Source organism: Sarcophilus harrisii, chromosome 1 (assembly GCF_902635505.1).
Source record: "Sarcophilus harrisii chromosome 1, mSarHar1.11, whole genome shotgun sequence".
NCBI lineage: Eukaryota > Metazoa > Chordata > Mammalia > Dasyuromorphia > Dasyuridae > Sarcophilus > Sarcophilus harrisii.
In genome coordinates, this window is record NC_045426.1 from 141,555,312 (window position 1) to 141,581,748 (window position 26,437).

The 26,437-nt window shown below is 36.8% G+C and overlaps 2 protein-coding genes across 2 annotated transcripts in view; both read left to right on the forward strand.

Annotated features, from left to right (window-relative positions):
• The first annotated feature begins 235 nt into the window (after positions 1–235).
• ITGA1 (integrin subunit alpha 1) overlaps positions 236–26,437 on the forward strand; it is a 193,605-nt gene continuing 167,403 nt past the window's right edge. The window contains exon 1 of the mRNA XM_031964896.1: positions 236–897. Coding sequence (XP_031820756.1) covers positions 840–897 — 58 coding nt within the window. The 5' untranslated portion in view covers positions 236–839. The remainder of the gene's footprint in view (positions 898–26,437) is intronic.
• PELO (pelota mRNA surveillance and ribosome rescue factor) lies at positions 20,951–24,832 on the forward strand. Its single transcript, XM_023495741.2, has 2 exons — positions 20,951–21,760; positions 22,182–24,832. Exons 1-2 carry the CDS (start codon positions 21,035–21,037, stop codon positions 22,611–22,613), a joined length of 1,158 nt encoding a protein of 385 aa, XP_023351509.1. The 5' UTR covers positions 20,951–21,034; the 3' UTR covers positions 22,614–24,832.

The following is a 26,437-nucleotide window of genomic DNA, read 5'->3' on the forward strand; positions in this document are numbered from 1 at the left end:
AACTCATAAAAACAAAGAAAAAACACTCTTTGGGGAATTAGTGGTCAGGGCAGGAAGCCTCCATTTGGGGGAGACAAGAGGGGATTTGCTTTATAATTTATCCTACATAGAGACAGTGAAGAAAATGAATTGCAGGAAAGGGACAAAATGTTATTTACTTTGCCTGAGAGGAAAGCGCATCTGATTTTTTTGACAGCCGCGACCTGAGGGAAAGTCTCACCTCTAGTAAGAGAGAATGTACTTTCAAAGAGGGTCTCAGTGTAATTGTCCTAAATAGAAGGAGAGTGTGAAGGCGGAGCTTGCTAGTGAACCCGCGCCACCCAGAAGTTTCACTGAGAGTTTCCTAAACTAGCTCTCAGTAGCATTTGTACGACCCTGGGGAGGTGGCACGGGGAGGGTGATCTCCCATTCAATAGAATGCAAATGTCCCTTTAAGGTTTGCCTCTCTCTCTCCGTGGACTTTAGCCTAAACACGGAGTGAAGCTTGCTTTATTTGTACATGAGCACAGATTTTGGGAATCAGCCAGTTGCAATTTGAAAGACCAAGAACGAAAAGGGAGGGGCGATGTGGCAATTCATCTTGGATGTGAAAAGCGTGGAGAGGACTTAGAAGCATTTGTCGAAAACACAGGAAATTACCCCCTCGGCGGCTGCTGCTGCTGCTGCGCTGCCACTGCCACTGCCACTGCTGCTGCCGCCACAGCTGTTTGAAGAACTGGCGAAGTGTCTCAGAAGCAGCGCTCGGGCCGGTTTGTTCAGGGCAGCTTGAAGCGTGTCCCAGCTGAGACAGGGAGCCCTAGAGAGCCTGCCCTACCTCTCCTGCCTGTGCCAGGCTGGTCATGGCCCGCCAGTGTTGCACCAGCCCAGGTGTCGCTGTCGCATGTTGGCTGCTTATCGGTAAGAAATCCCATCTTTCTTTAAGCATCGTTCCCCTTCTCCCTCCTCTCTCCCCTTTGCTTGAGGGTTGAAGTGAAGAATTAAGGGTGTGAGGCTGGGATTCGGGACAAATATGAGTTGTGGAGAAAAGAGGCATGGGAAAAGCAATAAAAACACTTTAGATTTTGGAGCCAGTACGGGCAGGTTAGAGAGTATAAAAAGAGTTTTGTGTTTGGTTTGACTAAGAATTTGTTCTGATTTTTCACCCTGGGGTTAGAGGATAAGAGATGACTGTTTGGAACTTTAAACCGTAGGTGAAAATAGGATTTTAAATTAAAGCCCTCTTGCGATGGAAAATAATTTAGTGTTTTTAATTACAGTTACGAGTTTAGTGAGTGACTTATGTTTAGGGGGTGGATGGGGCTGTATTGAGCTGGGGAAGGAAGATGGGAAGCAGGCAGTCTGTGCCAAATTCAAATCTCTATACTCAGGTTGCTCATGAATCGAAATATTGTATGTCCTTGACATCCGGCTTTCAGAATAATCACTATTTCAGGACTAGGGGAAGAGACTTATGCAAATTTTTTTCCTGACTCTGAGGTGATATTTTCAGATCACTCTAGTGTGGAGATGTTGTGGGGCAGAGGACACAGGAAAAGTTTGAAAGGAATTAGTGAACGTTTAACTCTATTAACTCTAAAAAGAAATTAGGCAAATAAGCAGTAAGTTATCCAAAGTTTGTGGTGGTGGTTGTTGTTGTTGTTGTTGTTGTTGTTGTCGTTGTCGTTCTTTGTTTTCCCCAATACTTCCCTAGCAAATAATATGTAGGAACCTACATGTGAAGTGCCAGGGATGTAGAAAAATGAGAGAGAGGGTGACTCACATAGACTGTTCCTACAAGAGTTAATACCTTATAGTATTTTCTAAGATGTATCAACAAAATTTTCTACTTGTTAGTATGTAGTCTATTTTTAGATTTTTATTTAAGCTGCTATATGCTGTGAGGCCATTTCTCTTTAATAAAAAAGGAAAGAGATATTGCTAAGCTTTGTAAAGAAACAATATAGATCAATGAAATTATTAACAAGAAGATAATTTGGTTCTTCATGAAAATGTTGAAAGGGGGAAAGAAAGGATTCTTATGGAACTATTGTGATGTGTGGGCCCTTCATCCTCACACTTAACAACTCACAGGCAGTTTCCAGTAATATAAACAATGGTCACACAAAAACAGCATTGCAAGCCAATGAGTTCTTTAATTTACCAGCTACTGTCATTACACACAGACACATATTTGGATTAACTGGATCTCAGTTGCTCAAGACCAGAATAATCTTTACCACTAATAAAGCTGTTCCTTGTCATTTTATAAAATGAACCATAGTAGTCAAGGACCCCTTTACTAATATCTACATAATAGTTAAAGATGAAATAGAATAAGTAGGAAGGTGATACTCATAAAATAAAATGTCAAAGGCTTACAATAGCTTCAAGATCAATTAATTCTATTTTCCCTGTACTTTAGTTAACACTTGGTTATAAAGAAGTCACTTAGGAGAATACACTTAAGAGAATACTAATGACCAATGAACCCAGACACAGAAGAGATGGCAATCTGAAAGCAAGTTATCCTTTTTATGGTCTTTACACACACACACACACACACACACACACACACACATGCATATATGTATATTTGTGTATTTGTGTGTGTGATCATCATAGCTGAGTTAAAATAAGAATGAAATATTAAGAGCATAAATTTAGAGCTAGAAAGAGAACTCAAAAGCCATTTAGTGTAAATCCCTCATTTTATAGATAAGGTAGCCTTTTCTACATAATCAAACAAGGATCAAAAGGAAAATAATATCCATTATGTTTAGTTTTTTCCTAAGAAGTTTTGTATGTTAATTAAAACTTTTAAAATTTCTGTAACAAATGTAATAATATTGTGCCTAATCCTATACCTGAAGATAAGAAAAGACTTGATTATCAACAGGTTCCCTAAATGAAGACACAGCAGTTAGCAATTTGAATCCCCAAAGATTTAGTTCATTCATTCATCATCTGACTTCTTTATTTCCTTAATTCTTTACATGCAATTAGTCACTAAATTTCATCAGTTCTTCAGTAATATCTCTCTAAATTCATCCCTTCTTCTCCAGTGCAATGATTTTTTTTTCTCTAGCATAGGCTCTTTTCAATAAACATCTATAAAGTACTATAGTAATTTATTTCTGCCTCTAATATACCTACCTCTAATAAATCTTGTATGCTTTTGTCAGATAAATTTCCCTAAAACATTACTTTTACCATAATAGGTCCTTACTCAATAATAGTTCCCATTGCCTATTAGATGAAGTTCAAATTCTTCATTATGACAGGCCCTCTGTGATCTTATCTCACATCATCTATCCTACACTGCTCTCTCTAGTATGTAAAAAGTTCATAAAACTTGAAGCTGGAAGGGATTTTAGACCTCTTATCCCTAAACCACTCATATTTAAAAAGGGAAAACCAAAGCACAATGGCTTGCCTTAATTTGCCTCATAAAACGTAAAGTAATAAGCCCTCCTGCCAGTCAGGCTGCTAATCTTATCACCATCCCTCTGAAAGCATCATCTTTTCTTCCATCATGCATGTAGTTTTTATTCAATTCACTTCCTTCCTGCTTCTTGACCTCTCTACAGGTTGACTGTCCTTCAGAATCTAAAAGCTTTCTCCAGGATTTTCAGTTTGTTCAACTCTTCTTTTTATGAACTGTCGTAATTATTTTAATAATCATAGTTTATTATATAAACTATTAATTTGTTTGGTTTTTCACCATGTAAGTCATATCCTATCCTCAAGACTGCCAACTCATTGAGAACAGGTACTATATTTTTTTAATTTTTTTTAATTAAATTGTGTCAAACAAATAAAAATGGGCCCTCCAAGAGGACTTAATTGTCTTTAAAAAAACAAAAATTAACATTTTTGATACTGTATTATATTTTTATTTATTTTATTAAACATTTACAATTACATATTAATCTGGTTTGGGCTCTGGAGTCCTGGAGCCACTTGCAGCCCTGGAATCTGAGCCCAATATAAATCCCTCAAAGACTCAAGGGACCATCTAAGAAGAAATAAGAATGATTAAATCTTACTAGAGAGATTTGTAAGTATTCATTACAATGGAGAGAAGATTGAACTTTTGCTACTTACTACCTAAATGACATCCTCTCCTTGTCTAGGATTCCTCATCCCTAAAATGAAGGGTTCCATTAAATCCTACACAGAAAACCTATTGTGACTCTTTAGAGAATCATAGACATAGAATTGGAAAGGACCTTGGAGTTCAATAAGAAGTTCTAGTCCATCATTATCTATGATCTTCTGAGTTTTGCAAGTATTATACATTTTCTCAGTATCCTAATCTAATGTTAATCACTTTGTTGCTCATGAAGTTCTCCTTATGTTCCACACAACTATTTTCCATTTTAACCTCTTCTTCCCATGAAGACCTATAGACATGGAGTATCACCAAGTTAGACATTCTAGTAATCTCATGACTACTGAAGAATTATTTGTGTGATCTTTTATATATGAGCCTAGCACATCAGAATATAAAGGGGACCTCTTGGCTTTTAAAAATGCAAAAAAGATAAATGATAGTGGAGGGAATTTTAGAATTAAGTCATTTTATATGTAGTTCACAAATATGTCTTAGGCAAGGCTTTGAATAACATCTTCTACACACAAGATTTCCCATTTGAAATGAAGCTGGCAAGCAGTTAAGCTACTTACTAAAATGATAGAGAAGTCAAAGTGACAGAGGAGCTGTCAATAATGCAAGAACAAAGAATAAAAAAAATTCTAAAAAAAAGTGAATGGTTTAATGTCTTTATTCAAAGTGTTTATCAATGGAGTGATATTAACTTTGGGAGTAGGTGTCTCTAACCTAAATCCTTTCTATTCTGAGAGTTTTATCAATAACTCTGGTGAAGGCAAAAATAGCAACTTTGGCAAATTTGTGTATAATAAAAGAATGGGAAGATTTTCTAATATATCTATTTGATACAACTGGAATTGAAAAAGATCATTACAAACTGGAAAGAAAAGCTGAAAACCATCAGAAATGATCAAATATAAGAGAACAAATGTGAAGTACTATACTTAGGTTAAAAAAGAAAAAAACAACAAAAAAGTGAACATAATATGCTTTGATCTGCATTCAGCCTCCATATTCTAGCCTGTCAAAACCTGGTCAAGTCACAGCTGAAATACAGGGATTAGTATTAGATACCACCTTTTAGGAGAGATATTGATAAACTAAAGCATGTCTAGGAAAAAGCAATCAAGATAGACAAGTGATCCTAAACTATATGAGAATCAAACAAACAAAAAATATGTGTAAATATGTATGCATACATGCATACATGAATACATAAGTATAAATATAGATATACATGTGTGTAAATATATGCACACATATTGATACAGATATAAACATATTGTATATCCTTGAAAGGCTGTCTAAAAGAGGGTTTATATTTATTTGACTCAAAGGTGGAGTTCCTTCTGTTCCAACTTTTCCCCTCCTTCCCTCCACCCCCTCCCCAGATGGCAGGCAGTCCCATACATAATTAAACATGTTAAAGTATATGTTAAATACAATATATGTATATATATTTATACAGTTATCTTGTTGGACAAGAAAAATCGGATTTAGAAAGAAGGTAAAAATAACCTGGGAAGAAAAGCAAAAATGCAAGCAAACAACAATAGAAAGAATGCAAATGCTATGTTGTGGTCCACACTCATTTCCCAGTGTTCTTACACTGCATGTAGCTGCTTCTGTTTATCACTGATCAATTGGAACTGATTTGGATCCTCTCATTGCTGAAGATAGCCATTTCCATTAGAACTGATCCTCATTGTTGTTGAAGTGTATAATGATCTCTGGTTCTGTTTATTTCATTTAGTATCAGTTTTCATGTAAGTCTCTCCAAGCCTCTCTGTATTCATCCTGCTGGTCATTTCTTCAGAACAATAATATTCCATAACATTCATATACCATAATTTACTTAGCCATTCTCCAATTAATGGGGATCTATTCAATTTCCAGTTTCTGGGCTAGCTCCTGACATAATGAATTCCTCATCGGTAATAGTATTCAGGGATAGACTGAATGCCAACTTGTCTGAAATTTTATAGAAGGGTTATTCATTCAAGTTTCACTAAATGGCCTCCAACTTCATTTCCTACAATCCCATTCCTGAGATTTTCACTCTAAGATCCCATGATTCTATGAAATTTGGTGCTTCAAATAATTTATTAGAAGAAACAATCAGATTGGTCTCAAATCAAGTGGTAGATCCAAAAAACTTCCAGGGTAGAGACAAGAAGAATAACAATGAGATAGATTAACTAACGCAACTTTGTTTCCTCCCTAATCACATTACAAATAAAGCTATTTCTGGTAGCTCACAAACTCTCATGAAAGCTCATCATTGTCCATTTCTCTTGACTTTTCTATGATTTCTTTCCAACTGGCCTAATCTTTAGCTCCTCCCTTCTCCCTTCTCTTTCTTGTTTTTCTTTGCCATTAGTAATTCTGTTTTCAGATTTACAATCTGTGAAATTAAAATGTGATTTTTATGAAATAAAGTCAAAGTCAAAAAATGTCCAGTAGCAGTGTTGAAATCTTGTCAAAACCTAAGGAGTATTATTTAATTACTTGCAAAGAAGCTGAATTTAACAATATTCTGGAAATCAACACTGCAGTTCTAAAATCAGAGTAGATTGTCTGTTCATTATGTGTGACTAGGAAAAGTTTAGTCACTGTCAAAGAAAGTTCAATAGGGAATTAAGAAATGTCAATGGATTTAACTGGTTCATCACACTTCCTGGGGAGGAAATGGTATAGACTTTCAGAGGAACTTAGGAGTTATTCATCTTTAATAATATCCTCAAAGAGATACTTATCTAAAACAACTTGTAAACATTGTGCCATAATTCTTTATATTTTTTTTAAAAATCTATTATCAGAGCAATTTTGATGTTCATAATCTGGAATGCAAAAATTAAAAAATTATCCCTCTACCTCCCACATAGATTCCCAGAGCCAAGATTATAACTGACTCAAGGAGATAATTGCTTCTTTTACTAGTAGCCTTTAAAAGTAGCACAGACATTTTCCAGAGAAACTCATCTAATGATGACTAGCATGAAATATGATCCCAACTTTAGTATAGCCTGGCCACATCCTATGTTGTTACTGTCCACTAGAACTATATATGTTAATCAAGTTATCATCCAACTTAGCTTGTCTAAATCTAAATTGGAATTTGTACCTGATTTGGCAGGCATTAGAGAACTATGAATAGTTTGTGATGATCAGAACTACATACTAGAAAACAACTCAGTATAATATATAGGCAGATCTCACTTTTTTTCATAAGTTCATCCTCTAGTCTGTTGGTGCTCATGTGCAGTAATTACATTCTTCTAGCTTATACCCTATGGAAATAATAATAATAACAACTGCATTTATTTAGGATTTATTAAATGGCAATGATAATATATTATTGCCGAGCACTTTGCTAAATGTTTTTCAAATTTTATCTCATTTAATCCTTACAAAAACCCTAGGAGGTATATGTTATTATTCTCTTCATTTTACAGTTCAGGAGATGAAGGCAATCAGAAATTTACCCAGAGTAACACAGCTAGTAATTTTCTGAGAATTAATCTGAACTCAGGTCCTCCAGATCACAAGTTCTACCAGAATGCTATTCACTGTACCCCCTAGCTGTCAATTAAGAAACCTAGTGCTACAGAAGTTTCTTTTTAGCTGGCACTATAGATAAGAGATGAACAAATACTTAGAAGACCCAAAGTCACATCTAGCCTCACTTATTTGCTGATGGGACCCCAGGTAAGTCACTTAACCTTGACCTGCATCAGTTCCCTTGTCTATAAAACAGAAATAATAATAATAATAGTACCCTCTTCCCAGAGTTGCTGTGAGAGTACAATTACAACATTTATAAAACAAAAAACTTTACAATCTTTAAGAAGCTATATAAATGCTAGCTATTATTGTTATTTCAAAACAATATTTGTCTGTTTCATAACAACACCTACTTAAGTTGATTGTTTCTCATCCAACTACCCCTAACATCTTAAAAAAGGTCTCTAACTATCAATGGGAAAAGCTAGTTTGTACAGTGGATACAGGGCTGGGCCTCAAGCCAGGAAGGCTCATCTTTCTTAGCTCAAATCTGGCCTCAAACATTTATTAGCCATGTGATCCTGGATAAGTCATGTAAACCTGTTTGTCTCAGTTTCCTCATTTGAAAAATGAGCTGGAGAAAGAAATGACAAAACACTAGTATTTTTGCCAAGAAAACACCAAATGAGGTCGTGAAGTCAGACATGACTAAATAACAACAAATAATAATGGTAAGAGCTAACATTTATATAGTGCCTACAATGTTCCAAATACTGATCCAAGCACTATATAGATATTATCTCATATATTCTCACAACGCTGCCAAGTAGGTATTATTATCTCCATTTACAAATGAGGAAACTGAGTCAAATAGAGATGGAACATAGTAGGCACCATACAAATGTACATACAACTATGTAAGATGGACTTCTCCAGGATCATACAGTGTGTAAGGCTGAATTTGAATTCAGATTTTCCTGGCCTATCCGCTGCACCACCTAGCTGCCCTCCAAATAATGATTTTGAGATTTATCTATTCTTTTTGGTTTTAATAACAGATCAACATTTTGTGATATTTTAGTGTTTTCATGCCCATAATACACAAACCCAAGTCTCTCCCTGAACTCAAAAGGAGCTAATTTCTATTTGTGTGCCTAAAGCTTCCTATAATATCCTAACAGCAGAAAAAATTGTGCCTCTAAATAAGCACAGTAGTGGATAGAGTATTATACTTGATCTTGTAAAAGTCTGAGTTAGAATTATGTCTTAGACACGATGTTGTGGTTTGGACTTAACGACCTATAAAATCCATTCCACCTCTTAGTCTCTCATTCTATGATCTTATGAATTTATTAGCTGTATGACCCTGATCAAGTCATTTAATCTCAGACTCAGTTCCCTTATCTTTAAAATAAAAGGATTGACTCTGGTTTCTAAGGTCTCTTGCAACTTTTAATGTATCATTTGATGACTACTAAGCAACAGTGTTCCACTCTTTATATCCAGTGAAACCTAAAAAAGAGAAATGCAGAGACAAGTCAGAGAACTGAATTAGCTGTCTGACTCCTTCCTTCAATCAGTCACACCAATGGTGACTTTTCCAAACAAGAGTAACTGATTCTTTCAAAGTGACCAATTTGGCATTCTGCCAATTACTCCAGAATTCTGATTCCCAGCCAAGAATATATACATATATAAACTTCATATTTATAAAGGGTTTTATAAGTTTACAAAGCACTTTTGCATATATATTAGTTCCCTTGATGCTTCACAATAATCCCATGAAGCAAGTATTAAAGATGTTATAATACCCATGTGTACACAAGAAAAACTGAGATATAGTTGCTTAAAGTTACACAACTAGTAAATGGCAGACCCAGGACTAGACTTGTTCTGGTTCTAGTCCAGTATTTAATCTTTAATTTGAACATTCTAGTATTTGAGAATTGAAAAGAATTTTAGAGATTGTCTAATGTAACTCATTTATTTTCTCTTTTAATCACATTTTATTGGTAGCTTTTGTCTTTATTTTGCTTTCATTTCACAGTATTTCTCTTGTCAACCCATCAGCTTTCTTTTGAAAGAAGCATTTACAAAAACAGAAAAAAATCAGTTCAGTAAAAGCAACCAAAATATCAACTGTGCCTTACTATAGATGCAGAATTCCAGTCTCCTATCACTACAAAAAAGGAAGATGATGTTTCCCCAACTTATCTGATGGCAAATACAGTCATTATAATTAATTAATTAATCAACTTACCAACAAACATTTATTAAAAAGCCTGTGCTAGCGTAGGCACATATATGTGTGTGTATATATATATGTTATGTAGTTTAAATGAAAAACAATCTTTACTCAGAAGAAGCTGATATTCTATTGGCAGAAATAATATAAATGAGAAGGTAAATATGTATATATGAAATGAATACAAGGTAGCTAAGTTTAAGGTCGTAAGTGAAGGAAGGAGTGCTCTAGCAATTGATGGGATCTGGAAAGACTTTGTACTGGTGCTTGAGTTGTATCCTAAAAGAAGAGAGGGATTCTGTGAGGCAGAGATGCATAAGGGGAAGATCAGTGGAAAGGCACAGAGATGGAAGATGAACAATCATATGGGAAGAATGGAAAAAGGGCCCGTTTTTCTAGACTCTATAATGTGAGAATGGGAGTGATGTATAATGAGACTGGAAAGATATGTTTGGACCAGTTTTTTTTGTTCTTTTTTGTTTTTGTTTGTTTTTAAAGAGTAGCTTTTAAAAACCTGGAGAAGACTACATTTTATCTAAGAGGAAATAGGGACCCACTAAAGTTTATTGAAAAGGAGAGTGACAGTTAAAGGTTCTGATAAAGGCCTCATTTTCAAATATATAGAGAGAATTGACTCTAATTTATAAGAACTCAAGCCATTCTCCAATTGATAAATGGTCAAAGGTTATGAACAGACAATTTTCAGATGATTAAATTGAAACTATTTCCACTCATATGAAAGAGTGTTCCAAATCACTATTCATCAGAGAAATGCAAATTAAGACAACTCTGAGATACTACAACACACCTGTCAAATTGGCTAAGATGACAGGAAAAGATAATGATGAATGTTGGAGGGGATGCGGGAAAACTGGGACACTGATGCATTGTTGGTGGAGTTGTGAACGAATCCAACCATTCTGGAGAGTAATCTGGAATTATGCCCAAAAAGTTATCAAACTGTGCATACCCTTTGATCCAGCAGTGCTACTACTGGGCTTATACCCCAAAGAATACTAAAGAATGGAAAGAGACCTGTATGTGCCCAAATGTTTGTGGCAAACCTGTTTGTAGTGGCTAGAAACTGGAAAATGAATGGATGCCCATCAATTGGAGAAATGGTTGGGTAAATTGTGGTATATGAATGTTATGGAATATTATTGTTCTGTAAGAAATGACCAGCAGGATGAATACAGAGAGGCTTGGAGAGACTTACATGAACTGATGCTGAGTGAAATGAGCAGAACCAGGAGATCATTATATATCTCAACAACAATACTGTATGATGATGTATTCTGATGGAAGTGGATTTCTTCGACAAAGAGACCTAATTCAGTTTCAATTAATCAACGATGGACAGAAGCAGCAACACCCAAAGAAAGAACATTGATAAATGAATGTAAACTGTTTGCATTTTTGTTTTTCTTCCCGGGTTATTTCTACCTTCTGAATCCATTTCTCCCTGTGCAACAAGAGAACTGTTTGGTTCTGCACACATATATTGTATCTAGGATATACTGTGGCATATTTAACATGTATAGGACTGCTTGCCATCTGAGGGAGGGGGTGGAGGAAGGGAGGGGAAAAATCGGAACAGAAGTGATTGCAAGGGATAATGTTGTAAAAAATTATCCTGGCATGGGTTCTGTCAATAAAAAGTTATTAAAAAAAAAAAAAAAGAAAAGGAGAGTGACATGGTTATATATAGGCAAATAATTTCACAGCATTCTATTTGAGTTTTTTGTTCTTTACATTTACATTCCAACCCTCTTATTATAATAAAGTATCTGCTGAAATGGGACTAGGATTTTGGGTTTCTTATTTTCTAGTCTATTGTTTTTTTATGCTACATCAGTGTCAGCTTAGAATGCTGTGTAATGGAAATTCCTAGAGATTACATCATTAAACTTTTTATAACCAGTTTTCATGAGGATAAAAAAATAACAGATATAATCAAAATTACTGGCAAGAAAAAAAGACTGAGTTGACAAAAGACTAATGTGTCAGAATTCAGATTAAATTTAAACAAGAAAACTGAGACATGGTCTCAAATTCTTTATTTTAAGAAAATACAAAAATGCATATATAATAACATATATATGTTAATGCATAATAATTTTTAAAATAGACTTCTTTTAACAAGATTCACAATTTACAATGCTAATATTATCAATAGATTAAGTAATAGTCTATAAATAATAATGTCAATAACCTTGACACATTTAAGTTTAATTGATTTTAAAATACATAACATGACGTATTTCTTACATCATCTATAGTAAGTGTTAAGTTACTAGAAAGAATATGTCCCCAATTGTTATAGATATTTCAGATTAAATTATATTTCTAGGAGAAATCTGTATAAGATATCAACTGACAAAGTAATTAATCTCAAGACAGTCCAATAGATTTACATCAGTTTTAAAAAGGGGATCTTTATGAAATATAATATATACAAGATGTTTTCACAAGTTTTAATATTTAATAAGTTAATAATATTTTATAAAAGAAGAATTTTAGATCACCCTCAAAGATACTGCTGATCTCTTCAGGTGGATAAAGAATTAACAGAAAGAGAAGAATGTGGAAGGAAGTTTAAAGTTAGGGGAACTATAGACAGGCCTTTCAAGTTCTTGAAATATACTACCATTTACCAGGAAAATGTCTGAATCATTAGCCAAAAAACTTATATCTAAACAGATTACAGCATTATACAGTGAAATAAACTATCTTCATATTCCTAGCTTGTCTCGTGGCTCCATTCCATAAGCAGGCAGTATGAAACTATCCAGGAAACTGTTCTTAGTTCCTAAATTCTGAAACCATCGGGGTCTAAAAGCATTAACTTTGATGAGTGAAGAGAATGCAAGATTTCTATGAGCATATATGAAAACAAATCTCATATGGCTATCAGATCTTTCATCTGTTCCAAGTCATTTTTAAATTCAAATACTCATAATTGCCAGTGACATAGCTTTATGATGAAAGGAAAAGGATGTCCACCTTAATCCTATATTGTAAGGTGTAATATTATATCTTTATTAGTAAATCAATCCAAAAACACTTATTAAGAACATAACCTGTATGTGTACCAATGTTTGTAGCAGGTCTCTTTGTAGTGGCCAGAAACTGGAAAGTGAGTGGATGCTCATCAATTGGATGGAGAATAGCTGAATAAATTGTGGTATATGAATATTATGGAATATTATTGTTCAGTAAGAAATGACCAGCAGGAGGATTTCAGAAAGACCTGGAGAGACTTACATGAACTGATGCTAAGTGAAATGAGCAGGACCAGGAGATCACTATATACTTCTTTTTTTTTTTTTTTATTATAGTAACTTTTTATTGACAGAATCCATGCCAGGGTAATTTTTTTTACAACATTATCCCTTGCACTCACTTCTGTTCCGATTTTTCCCTCCCACCCTCCACCCCCTCCCCTAGATGGCAAGCAGTCCTATACATGATCACTATATACTTCAACAACAATACTATATGATGATCAATTCTGATGGACGTGGCCATCTTCAGTAATGAGATGACCCAAATCAGTTCTAATAAATCAGTAATGAACTGAACCAGCTACACCCAGCAAAAGAACTCTGGGAGATGACTCTGAACCACTACATAGAATTCCCAATCCCTCTATTTTTGTCCATCTGCATTTTTGATTTCCTTCACAGGCTAATAGTAGTGCACTACTTCAAACTCCAATTCTTTTTGTACAGCAAAATAACTCTTAGGACATATATGCTTTAACATACTTAACAAGTATTGGTCAACCTGCTATCAGGGGGAGGCGAGGGGAAGAAGGAGGGGAAAAATTGGTACAAAAAGTTTGGCAATTGCCAATGCTGTAAAATGACCCATGCATATAACTTGTAACTAAAAAGCTATATATATAAAAACAAAAGAACATACACCTTCACTATGAAAATAAAGCACTAGCTAGATTATAAATGTACATATAAAATTATGTGTGTATGTGAACAATAAGTGCACAAAACAGATACAAAATAAGCCTGTAATTTTGATAGAGGAGGGGCCTAATACACGAGGGGCAGAGTCAGGAAAGGTATCACAGAGATGCTGGTACCCAAGATGAGTACTGAAAGAAACTTGAGATTTTAAGAACTGGAGGTGAGAAGGGAGGCCATTCTAGAAATGGGGGACAATTAATGCAAAATCACAGAGACAGAAGGTTAAAGAGTCATGCATAAAAACTACTAAGAGGGGAAGTATAACTGAACAATGAAGTATATGACGAGTAGTGATGTATAATAAGGCTGGAAAAGTAAGACAAGACCAGGTTCAGAAGAACTTTATCTTTTAAATTTACTTCTGTTCTTCTGAACTTAAGAAATAAAACAAGAATTTCCAGAATAGAGTTGGATAGAAAAACAAGATTGCACCTGAAATCCCAAATCCATCATGTACAACTTGCTATCCCTTTCAAACATGCAACAAAGTTATCATGTAATTTTCTTTTTTTTTTTTTACCCTACCCCAAACTTTGAGATGACTACCATTAGACATAAATACGTCTATATGTGTGTATACATATAGGCAAATATATGTGTGTATGTGGGTCAGTTCTTTTTGAGGATTCAAACATCATCTTCATAGGATTTTTGCAGTTAATTTGGATATTTTATAATAGAATGGCTTGGTTGCTCAGAGCTGTTTTTAAAAAAATACTTCCTTTACTATAAACAATATTCTCTTGGTTCTGCTCATTTCATGCTGCATTATTTCATGGAGGTCTCTCCATGCTTTTTTTAAATTATTAAGTTCATCATTTCTTATAGCACAGTAATATTCCATCATGAATATATATCACAACTTATTTTGCCATTCCAATTGATGAGTATCCCCACAATTTTCAGTTCGACACCACAAAGAATTACTATAAAAACTATAGAACACGTAGGGGTTTTTTTTTCCATTTTCCCCAATCATCTTGGGAAACAGACCAATAGTGCTATTGATGGGTCAAAGCATATAGGCAGCTTAATAACTCTTTGGGCATAATTTCAAATCTTTCTCCAAAATGATTGGATCAGCTCACAGATCCACCAACAATGAATTAAGGTCCCAATTTTCCCACATCCTTTCCAACATTTGTCGATTTCCTCCTGTTATTTTAGCCAATGTGATCATTGTAAAATAATATCTCAAGTTTGTTTTAATTTGCATTTCTCTAATAATGATTTAGAGCATTTTTTCATATGACTATAAATTGTTTTGATTTCTTCATCAAAAAATTACTTGTTTAGATCATTTGATCACTTATCAATTGGGGAATGACTCACATTCCTACAGATTTGATAGAGTTCTTTATATGAGATATGAGACCGTGGTGGTCTATATATTTTTCCCCCAGTTTTCTGCTTTCCTTCTGATCTTAACTACATTTGTTTTATTTTTTTTTTTTTTACAAAATCTTTTTAATTTAATTCAAGCAAAGTTATCCATTTTACAATATTCTCATTCTTTGGTTTGTTTATAAATTATTCACATATTCCTAAGTCTGATAAGTTCCGTGTTCTTAAGAGCTGGTGCTCTATCCACTGCTCCATCTAGCTGCCCCACTTTTGAGTATTTTTAATAGAAATCTGTGTTGTACTTTTATCAATTGCATTTTCTGCATCTATTAATGTTATTATGTTATTTTGCTACTTTTTTATTGATATGATCAAGTATATTAATAGTTTTCCCTGAATTCCTGGTATGAATCTCATTTAGTTATAATGTCTTTGTAATATATTGTTACAAACTTTTGGCTAGCATTTTATTTAGGATTTTTACATCCAATTAATTAATTAAAATAGTCTATAATTTTCTTTCTTTGTTTTTACTTCTGCTGGTTTAAGTATTAGTATCATATTTCTTTCATAAAAGGAGTTTGGTAGGATACCTTCTTTGCCTTTTATCAGAAGTGTTTTAAATGTCAAACAGGGGTGTTTAAAATTGATTCTAAACTAGGTAATAAGGAGTCATTGTAATTTACAGAGAAAGGAATTATTCAGACCTGTACTTTAAGAAAATCTCTGTGCCTAGATTTCAGATTGTATTCTTTGGAGCTGAGGTAGGGTAGGAGGTAGTTTAGGAACGGAGTAGAAAAGGAGTAGAAGAATTCCTTGCTCAAGGCATTTTGGTGGACAGTGGATAAAGTACCTGAAGTCAGGAGGATCTGAGTTCAAATGTGACCTCAGACACTTAACACTTCCTAGCCAAGTGACCCTGGGCAAGTCACTTAACCCCAATTGCCCCAGCAACAACAACAACAACAAAAGAAGTCCTTACTCAAAAATGTGTCTATACTATTGTTTTGGGGACTGGCATTTGCAGAGTACTGGACACTGCATCTCCTCAAGGGAGAGAACCTAAGGAGATTAAGTGTGGGAGAGTCACAATGTCATTTAATAGATGTGCCTCAAATAGATCTTAGAACATACTTAGACATTCTATAAATGGTTCTGTTCATTTTCTCTACCAATGAAGAGGGTCTTATACAGATGTTCCAGGCTTGAGAACTGAGTTACAACCAGTTAGTTATTGTTGTTCATTCATATCTGACTCTTCCTGACCCCATTTGGGTTTTGTGTGTGTGTGTGTGTGTGTGTGTGTGTGTGTGTGTGTTTGTTTTTGGCAAAGCTACTAGAGTGGTTTGCCATTTCCTTCTCCATCTCATTTTACAGATGAGGAACTGAGGCAAATGGAGTTGGCTTACCCAGGATTACACAGCTAGGAAGTGTCAGAGGCCAAATTTGAACTCTGGAAGATAAGCATTCCTGACTCCACACCTAGCACTTTGTCCACTACCTCTTAGATAATCTGGGTTACATAACACACCAATTAGAAACTTTTGGGGGGAGAAGAAAGGAAAGGAAATCAAATCTTAGCTAAAAAAGAAAAAAAGATTCACACCTTATAAAGAATTACTTTAGCCAGTTATTGAGACTAATACTTGGATTAAATTCCTCAACATTTTTTTTTTTTTTTTTTGGAATCATGAACCTCTGACAGTCTGGTAGAATTTATGGATCCCTCATCAGAGCAATATTTTTAAACTCAATGAATAGAATACATAGGACTACAAATGAAGCAAATTATATGGGCCACACAGACAGCCCTGACCTACCACCTAAAGACTAGAAATGTCAAATTTTTGCCATTTCATTCCTTCCTCAGGGTTTTCTGGTATCATTAAGAGGACTGGGTGGGGGGTTGGAGGGGTTCTTTGATATTGTCTCCAGCTCCCATTGATGTATTCCCCCAAACGTAGGGGGTGTGTTTTTCTGCACTGTAGCTCTCAGCCATTAAGAGCTTTTAAAATTAGCTTTAGCGTTTATACAGAAATCTTTATTTCAAAAGGTAGAATTATAAACATAAAAATTTACTCTCCCATCATATAGGAGTCCTCTTACTCCTTCTTTGTGTCATTTCATTCCCAGGAGAAGGGAAAGAGATTATATTCCTAGTTTAGTTGGGTTCCTATGAAATATAATCTCAGTTCCAAATCTAAAACACCTCTAGAGCTGGAGTCCCCATGCATCTTGGCTTCTCCAGGTTTCCATGCCAGACTGGTTGGCTGCACCTTCCTGCCTTCGATCATGGCTCCAAGTTTGCCACAATTTAAACTATCATGTCTAAGGAGATTATTTATGAAGCTAGGGACAAACATAGAATGCAAATAAACATGCCCAGGCTCCTTTTTTCAGAATAAAAAAGGAAAGTCTTTCTCCTTTTAACATCCTCACTGTAAGTAAACTGAGTAGATGCAGCAGTTGAAAGTTACTAAATAGATAGTAACAGGAGATCATCAATCTACTCTGTCTCATCAGTTTTAAGAATACCAGTAGCCAAGATAAGGAGACTTTACCAATGTGGCAGGGTAACTAATGGGCTCCAGATTAGGCAAACTAGGCGTGCTCAAAAGGTCCCTCAATTAGACCTCCATGTTAGACCAAGTAGGCATGAGCCAATATATTTATGTTACAAACAAATATAGTTCTCAAAATATTTAACAATATTAAATTTAATTTTAAATTTAATTTTAATTTTAAATATTTAATATTGTTTAAACAATACTATATGATGACCAGTTCTGATGGACCTGGCCATCCTCAGCAATGAGAAACCAAATCATTTCCAATGGAGCAGTAATGAACTGAACCAGCTACGCCCAGAGAAAGAACTCTGGGAGATGACTAAGAACCATTACATTGAATTCCCAATCCCTATATTTATGCACACCTGCATTTTTGATTTCCTTCACAAGCTAATTGTACAATATTTCAGAGTCTGATTCTTTTTGTACAGCAAAATAACGTTTTGGTCATGTATACTTATTGTGTATCTAATTTATATTTTAATATATTTAATATCTACTGGTTATCCTGCCATCTGGGGGAGGGGGTGGGGGGGGTAAGAGGTGAAAAATTGGAACAAGAGGTTTGGCAATTGTTAATGCTGTAAAGTTACCCATGCATATAATCTGTAAATAAAAGGCTATTAAATAAAAATTAAAAAAAAAAAACCAAGTTTAAAAACCTTCTGACTTATATGAATGTTGGTGGGCATTCAGAGAGTGAGAGTTTTGAAAGGGAAAAAGTAGAGAAGATATGTTTCTGGTAAGACAAGCGAATTTGTCGGTTATTAACCTTAACTCAGAGTCAGCTGTACAATAAGAACTTTCTAATGAAACTAGGTACTGTTAAAACAGTTGATCTAGACAATTTAGGACCAAAAGCAGAGTTGGTTTTGAACTTTTTGTTTGATTTATCCAGTTGCTCCCCATTTTTTTTTTTTTTTTTTTTTTTTTTTGCCTGATGTTGGATAGAAACATTTGGCCCCACACTACTGTGAAATGAACTGTCTCCAAATCCAGCATTTTACACAGGCTACTGCAGAATGAAATGATTGATAGTTTTGGATTCTGCAATAAACAGGTCACTGGGTCAAGTAACTGCAAGGCTTTCTAAATGGTAAATTCCACAAATGCTTTCTGGCTCTGGAATCAGTACTTTTTAACTATTAGTTAAAACTAAGTCATGTGAGGACAGTTAGAAAGATCAGAAAGACAACCTGGTTGGTTGAGCATGCAAAACTGTAATGCCATTTATTTTGAAGAAACCCAACATGGATACCCAGCTCAAACTGGCCATCTGCTGAATATGCACAGAGGAGCCAAGAAATATGGTAGGACACAGTAGTCTATCTTGGCTAACGTCACCCATCTCCCTGACAGCAATGACTTTCAGCTTGATCCTTTTCTATTAAGAGCTTTGGCTATTCAGGCAAAGGATCTCAGTTTGAATCCCCTCTCTGTCACTTTCCACCTCCCTGACCTTGGGAAAATCACAACCTAATTAAGTCCAATTTTTCATCTCTAAAAAGAAAGTAAGGGAGGAGAGAAAGAATGGACTCCATAGCTAATTACTAAAATCACTGACCCTTTAGACCACAGATTCTTTGCCTTTTTTATGTCTTATGAAGTATGCTGGTTAATGTTTAGCACCCAATTCTCTGAAAAGAAGAAAAAAAAAAATAACACTTCTAAGTTTAACCTGAATTATTAACATTTTAACATCAGTTAGTTTAACACTAACATTTTAACATTCCATCACTTTCTTCAGTCTAGACAATCCGCCAAACAATAAATCATGCCTTGATTTGTAGTCTGCCAATTTCTGAGGTGTAAATGCTCACGCTGAAAATGTAACCGTGTACTAGCCGCCTCCAGCAAGCCACTGCAGGTAACCTTTTGGCCATATGGTGAAGTCTGTATTTTTTTCTCAGAATATTTTTATTTTTATTTTTATTTAATAGCCTTTTATTTACAGGTTATATGCATGGGTAACTTTACAGCATTAACAATTGCCAAACCTCTTGTTCCAATTTTTCCCCTCCTTCTCCCCACCCCCTCCCCCAGATGGCAGGATGACCAGTAGATGTTAAATATATTAAAATATAAATTAGATACACAATAAGTATACATGACCAAACTGTTATCTTGCTGTACAAAAAGAATCAGACTCTGAAATATTGTACAATTAGCTTGTGAAGGAAATCAAAAATGCAGGTGTGCATAAATATAGGGATTGGGAGTTCAATGTAATGGTTTTTAGTCATCTCCCCAGGTTCTTTTTCTGGGCGCAGCTGGTTCAGTTCATTACTGCTCCATTGGAAATGATTTGGTTGACTCCTTGCTGAGGATGGCCTGGTCCATCTCAGAATATTTTTAAACTCATAAAACAAAGTTCCTAGGAATGACGAAGGAAATCAGTGATCACTCAGCAAACATTTACCTACTAAGGGTCAGGCAGCAGGGACCACGCTGACCGCTGGAGATACACGCGTTTCTGGAGGTGCTCTGTGTCTGTACTAGTAGCGCGCGTTCCCATTTTACAGATGAGAAACCCGAGGCGGAGGTTGTCCAGGGTCACACAGTTATGTCTGGGGCTGCTTTAGAACACACGTACTTTCCCGATTCCAGGTCCTCCACCCCTCCTCACTTAGAAAAAAAAAAAATACACTAAAATGGCATTAAGGCACATTCACAGCTCCGTCTCTGCCTACAGGGCCTGGGTCAGTTTTAGGCGTTTAATAGAATGTTTGCAGAATGTTACACGGCTGGCTGGATCCCTTCCGGTTCTAAGGCAGAGTCTCCGTGAGCTGCTGCTGCTGCTGGTGCGAGAGAGGCAGAGCGGGAAGTCTCTGAGCCCCCCAGTTCCTCTCCCGCGCCGCCCCCTTCCCCCCTCCCCGAGAGGCTCGGAAAGCTGCAAAGCTACGGCAGGACACTCGTACGAAACTGAGGCGCGCCTCCCCAGCGGGCCTGCGCAGGCCGCATGCGCCTTCTGCCTCTCCCCTCGCTTTACGTAAGCCGTAGAGACGTGGCTCAGGAGGCGGAGTCTGTCGCGCAGGCGCACAGCCAGCCGCCCTCGCCTCGGCCCTGCCGGCCGGCCGGAATTGGGGGCTAGGGCAGTACGGGGCTCCCCCGCGGCTCCCTTCCTCCCCGCGCAGCGGGGTCCTGAGCGCCGCGCGCGCAGCAGGAGGAAGGCTCTGCGGGCGCCCCCTCCCCCCTGCCGCGAGGCCGGTAGCCGGCCGGCGGGGCGGCGGCGGCCAGAGGCAGGCCCGAGGAGGCGGAGCGGGACCCTTCCCCCCTGCCCGCTGCCTCCGCCGCCAGCATGAAGCTCGTGAGGAAGGACATCGAGAAGGACAACGCGGGCCAGGTGACTCTGGTGCCCGAGGAGCCCGAGGACATGTGGCACACGTACAATCTTCTGCAGGTGGGCGACAGCCTGCGCGCCTCCACCATCCGCAAGGTGCAGACCGAGTCCTCCACGGGCAGCGTGGGCAGCAACCGCGTGCGCACCACGCTCACACTCTGCGTGGAGACCATCGACTTCGACTCGCAGGCGTGCCAGCTGCGGGTCAAGGGCACCAACATCCAGGAGAACGAGTACGTCAAGATGGGGGCCTACCACACCATCGAGCTGGAGCCCAACCGCCAGTTCACGCTGGCCAAGAAGCAGTGGGACAGCGTGGTCCTGGAGCGCATCGAGCAGGCGTGCGACCCGGCGTGGAGCGCCGACGTGGCCGCGGTGGTCATGCAGGAAGGCCTGGCGCACATCTGCCTCGTCACGCCCAGCATGACCCTCACCCGCGCCAAGGTGGAGGTGAACATCCCCCGCAAGCGCCGCGGCAACTGCTCGCAGCACGACCGGGCCCTGGAGCGCTTCTATGAGCAGGTGGTCCAGGCCATCCAGCGCCACATTCACTTCGACGTGGTCAAGTGCGTCCTGGTGGCCAGCCCCGGGTTTGTGAGGGAGCAGTTCTGCGACTACATGTTCCAGCAGGCCGTGAAGACGGACAACAAACTGCTGCTGGAAAACCGGCCCAAATTCCTTCAGGTACAGTAGTCTAGCCACCAGGAGAGCCCAAATCAAAGCTTGTGGGTTAGCTTGGATCTTTATAACTAGTGGAGGAATGAGGAGACTTGAAGGGATGGGGGAGGGACGGCTTAATCCTATTCACTTGATAGCCCTAGAAATGCCACCTGGGCTGTAAGAGAAAATTAGTGGGTGATTCCTTTTAGATAAAATAAAAAAAATAGTGGAGCTATACCTAACAATAAGCAGTTTGTTCCTAAGAAAGCTAAATGTTTGTACATCTAATGAATTCCTTTTGAAACATTTCTACATAAGTAAAGCAAGATTGATGCTTTGTAGCTTTGACAGTTATGTCAGGATTAGACTAGTATGAGTTAATTTTTTTCAAGGTAGAATAAGTGCTCTGCAAGATTTCTTCTAACTTCTGTAATTGTGATTCCAGGTGCATGCCTCTTCTGGGCACAAATACTCCCTGAAAGAGGCCCTTTGTGATCCTACTGTGGCCAGTCGCCTCTCAGACACCAAGGCCGCTGGTGAAGTAAAAGCCCTAGATGACTTCTACAAGATGTTGCAACATGAACCTGACCGAGCTTTCTATGGACTCAAGCAGGTGGAGAAGGCCAATGAGGCTCTGGCAATTGACACACTGCTCATCAGTGATGAGCTGTTCAGACACCAGGATGTAGCCACCCGAAGCAGATATGTAAAATTGGTGGACAGTGTCAGAGAGAATGCAGGCACAGTTCGGATATTTTCTAGTCTTCATGTATCTGGGGAGCAGCTCAGTCAGTTGACTGGAGTTGCTGCCATTCTGCGCTTCCCTGTCCCTGATCTTTCTGATCAGGAGTCTGGTTCAAGTTCTGAAGAGGATTAATGATTGGCACTTGTAAAAAAAGACCGTTTATTGCCCAACTCCTTCACTTACATAAACTAATATATAAAACAGATGTTCTTAAATCCAGTATGAAAGCTGCTAGGAGGTTCTGTTTCATTTCCATGAGAGGGTTTTTCTTGTCAGGCTAACCTATTACTTTGGAAGATCTATACAACTAGAAAATAAAGAGAAAATTAATGTCTTAATTTTATCCTTATTCACATTACTATCACTTTAGGGGGAAAATCTCCTAGAGATAGAGTAAACAGTTTGATAATTAGGGGGGGGAAAGATGTGTTTCTATTATATCAGCTGCATTCAGTGTGTACTGTACTGGGGATAAACTACTGTTTTTGTTTTTACTTTATTTTCAGAGCGCTTTGCAGTAATTTTACCTAGTCTTCGAAAATAGCTAGAAAGTGGTTTTGGAAGATGGATAGAAAATTCACCAAAGAAAACCTAAAAACTGACATTACAAGAATTGAATGAGATAGTGTCTAACATGCCAAGAAGCCACTGTCCTTAAGTTAACTTAATGCTATACTTAGCTTACTATTCATAGTTTTAGAACAGGAAGGAACCTTTTTTAAATATAACACTTGATTTTACAAATGTTAAACTCAGGCCCAGAGAGGTTAAGGTGACTTCTCTGAGGTCAAGCAGCTCAGCAGTAGCAAAGGTCATAGTGCAATCCAACTTTTTCACCTACAGAGGTCTTTCTGTTTGTGCCATGCACTTGTTTTGATTTGTCAGATTTATTAATTGTTAAATTATTAGAATTTCAAGTTGTCTGCCTTTAACTTGGAGTCTTTAAAGCAGTATTTTCTATATTCTAAACAATTTTGGTTTAGTCATGCAAATGCTTCATGATTGAACAGAGCCTTTGTGGAGCAAAATAATGACAACGTATTTGACCTGGTTTATGATTGAAAAGGGATGGTAGGTAATTCACTACAATGTCAGCAAAATGGTCTACTGTTTGAAATGGTAAATTGTATTTTGCTTATGGTTTGGGGGCATCAGGTAGAATATTTTTGACATTCATTGACTCATTCCTAAATAATATGTTTCTGTGCCATAAAATATGTTTATTTTATTCCCCATAATAATATTAAGGTAATTTACATCATTGAAATTATAAGAGGCCATTCAAAAGTCAGTTCAAGTACAATTTCTGAAGTGCTGTTCTCCTGAACCTGTCATTTAACCTCTCAGGCAACTCTTTTAGATTAAATTGCTAAATATAAAAATATTTATTTATATATGGGGGCAAGTCATAACCCCAACTGCCTCAGTTCTGACAGCTGGCATGTGTAAATACAATCTACCAACAATTAATTCTAACTACTATTCTAGCCAGTGTTTTACATGTGCCTTCCCAGTAAATTTTTTCACGAAGTTGCTGAGTAAAAATAGATCTTCTAAATCCAGGATTCTCTACCACTCCACAATGTCTCCTTTTTTAAGCCCTCCCCACCCCCCAAAAAAAGTTGTTGCATTCCCCTTCCTACACACACACACTCTAAATAAGCTTATATTATACTTGACAAAATGACTAACATTAAGATATATAACTGATATGGATACTTTCACTTAACCTCTAGAATACTTCATTTCCAAATGCAGCAAAGCATTAGAATGATGCCTGTGATATTAGCTTATGCTAAGTAAATTCAGGGGAAAAACTGGATTATTCATCCAGTAATTTTGACCATTGCTTCGCACTTTTCAGGAAGGCATGTCCTACAGTTCAGAAACTTCTGCCTTAAACCAAAATGTTTTATGTTACCATATGGTCAATAATGTACTCACATGTTGGCCTTGCTTTGTACAAAATTTAGTCTTTAAAGATAGCCATAATAATATTAAGGTAATTTACATCATTGAAATTATAAGAGGCCATTCAAAAGTCAGTTCAAGTACAATTTCTGAAGTGCTGTTCTCCTGAACCTGTCATTTAACCTCTCATGCAACTCTTTTTAGATTAAATTGCTGAATAGTTTCCAGTCTGCTTTTGTTTCATCCAGAGAATTTGTTCACTAAAAATTCTCTTCATTAGTGAAATAATGTGCCCTATCCCCCAAAAGGCCATTTAAATCATGCATTGTTTCCTTATGTTCAGATTGTAATTTTTTTCAAAATCCCATAGTAATCAAATACATAACTGAAAAAGTTCTCTAATAATATGTACCAAATAATAAAATTAGCATTAAGATCTCTATTTCCAAATCTTTTAAAAACAGGAGTGTTTGGGGAGTAGTTTAATTTTCTTTTAAATCTGAGCAAAGAAAATCAGGAAATATTTTATTTAAAGAGCATCTATGGAATTTGCAGGATTCAGAAAAGGAGAGGGTTCCCAAGAGGGTGGAAGATCTAGAGGGCCTTGAATTTAAACATGCCATTGGTTAAGAACCAAATGTTTCAAGTAACATAATGGTTTCCTTTATGTCTTAAAATTCAACAGACTTGAATTCTTGCTGCCTTTTATGACTTTATAACTTTGGTGTACAAATATTTATCTTTTTTGATTTGGAACAATTTTAAGCTTGTTTTGGTTTGCCTTGGATTTCTGCAGTGCAATGGTGCTTTACTTTAGTATACTTGCTTTTGGGGGAAAAAAAGTTTAGGAAAGTTCTTGAAATAAAAATATTGTAAACTCTTAAAATGTTTAACCCAAGGTCTTAAAAATTATGTTGGAGTAGTAGTTCCTTCCTTCAGAACTTCTTGTTCAATTATGTCTGACTTTGTGGGCCATATCGCCCATGAGGTTTTCTTGGCAAAAATATTGAAATGGTTTGCCATTTCCTCCAGTGAACTGAAGCAACCAAAGGTTAAATGACTTGCCCTGGATCACACAATTAATATATCTGAGGTCATATTTAAATTCAGGTCTTCCTGACTACCAGTCCAATATCCACTAACTCCACCTAGCTTTTAATATAATATAGTCTTTAAGGATCTTTTTCTGCAAAATTATTCTTTGTCTGTATCCTTTTATGTCATCATTTTTGATTGACTCTCCTGTTGAGAAATTTTAATGTTATTTTTTAATTATTCTGAAATCTTGTTTGATAGTTATCTTCCTAGACAATGAAAAAAATTATAATTAAATCTAAATGAAGAATGTCAGTATTGATGTAGTCCACTTCCTCCAGTAGTGTCTCGATTTGTTGGTATAGTAATTGAGTAAAAATTCCTCATTTAGAGTAATTAGATAACCTAAAAGCCATGATTACTCGTGCCTTTGATTCTCTTTCTCCCTTTCCAACCCCATTGTTACAGAAAGGGCCTGTATGATATTGAAAACCATTTTCTGTTTCTTCTGTCTTAGTAGGTAATTATAGTCAAAGAATCTGTCACTTGTAGCCATTAGGTGTTAAGTATTATTATACTTAAGTATGTTAAGTATCATCATGAATCTTAGACTGGTCATCAAATATCAGATCATCTGTACCATGACTATATTTAAAGCACTTCCTTCATGAGAGCATCTGCCAGCTTAATCTGTTGAGAATAGTCCTTTATTAGGGTATTGTCCCCTCCTATGCCATAAAGAAGCAACAAAATTGTTTCTTAAATTTTTTCCTTGAATCTGTGCATGTACCTATTTTGACTACCACCCTTGTTCTTTTCCATTGGATATATGTTTTCATTTACATTAAAAACTTATGGAACATATTCATTATGGTATTACTGATAGAAAACTAAAATGACATTGGGGACAGCTAGGTGGCGCAGTGGATAGAGCATCAGCCCTGAAGTTGGGAGGACCTGAATTCATATCTGGCCTCAGACACTTAACACTTCCTAGCTGTGACCCTGGG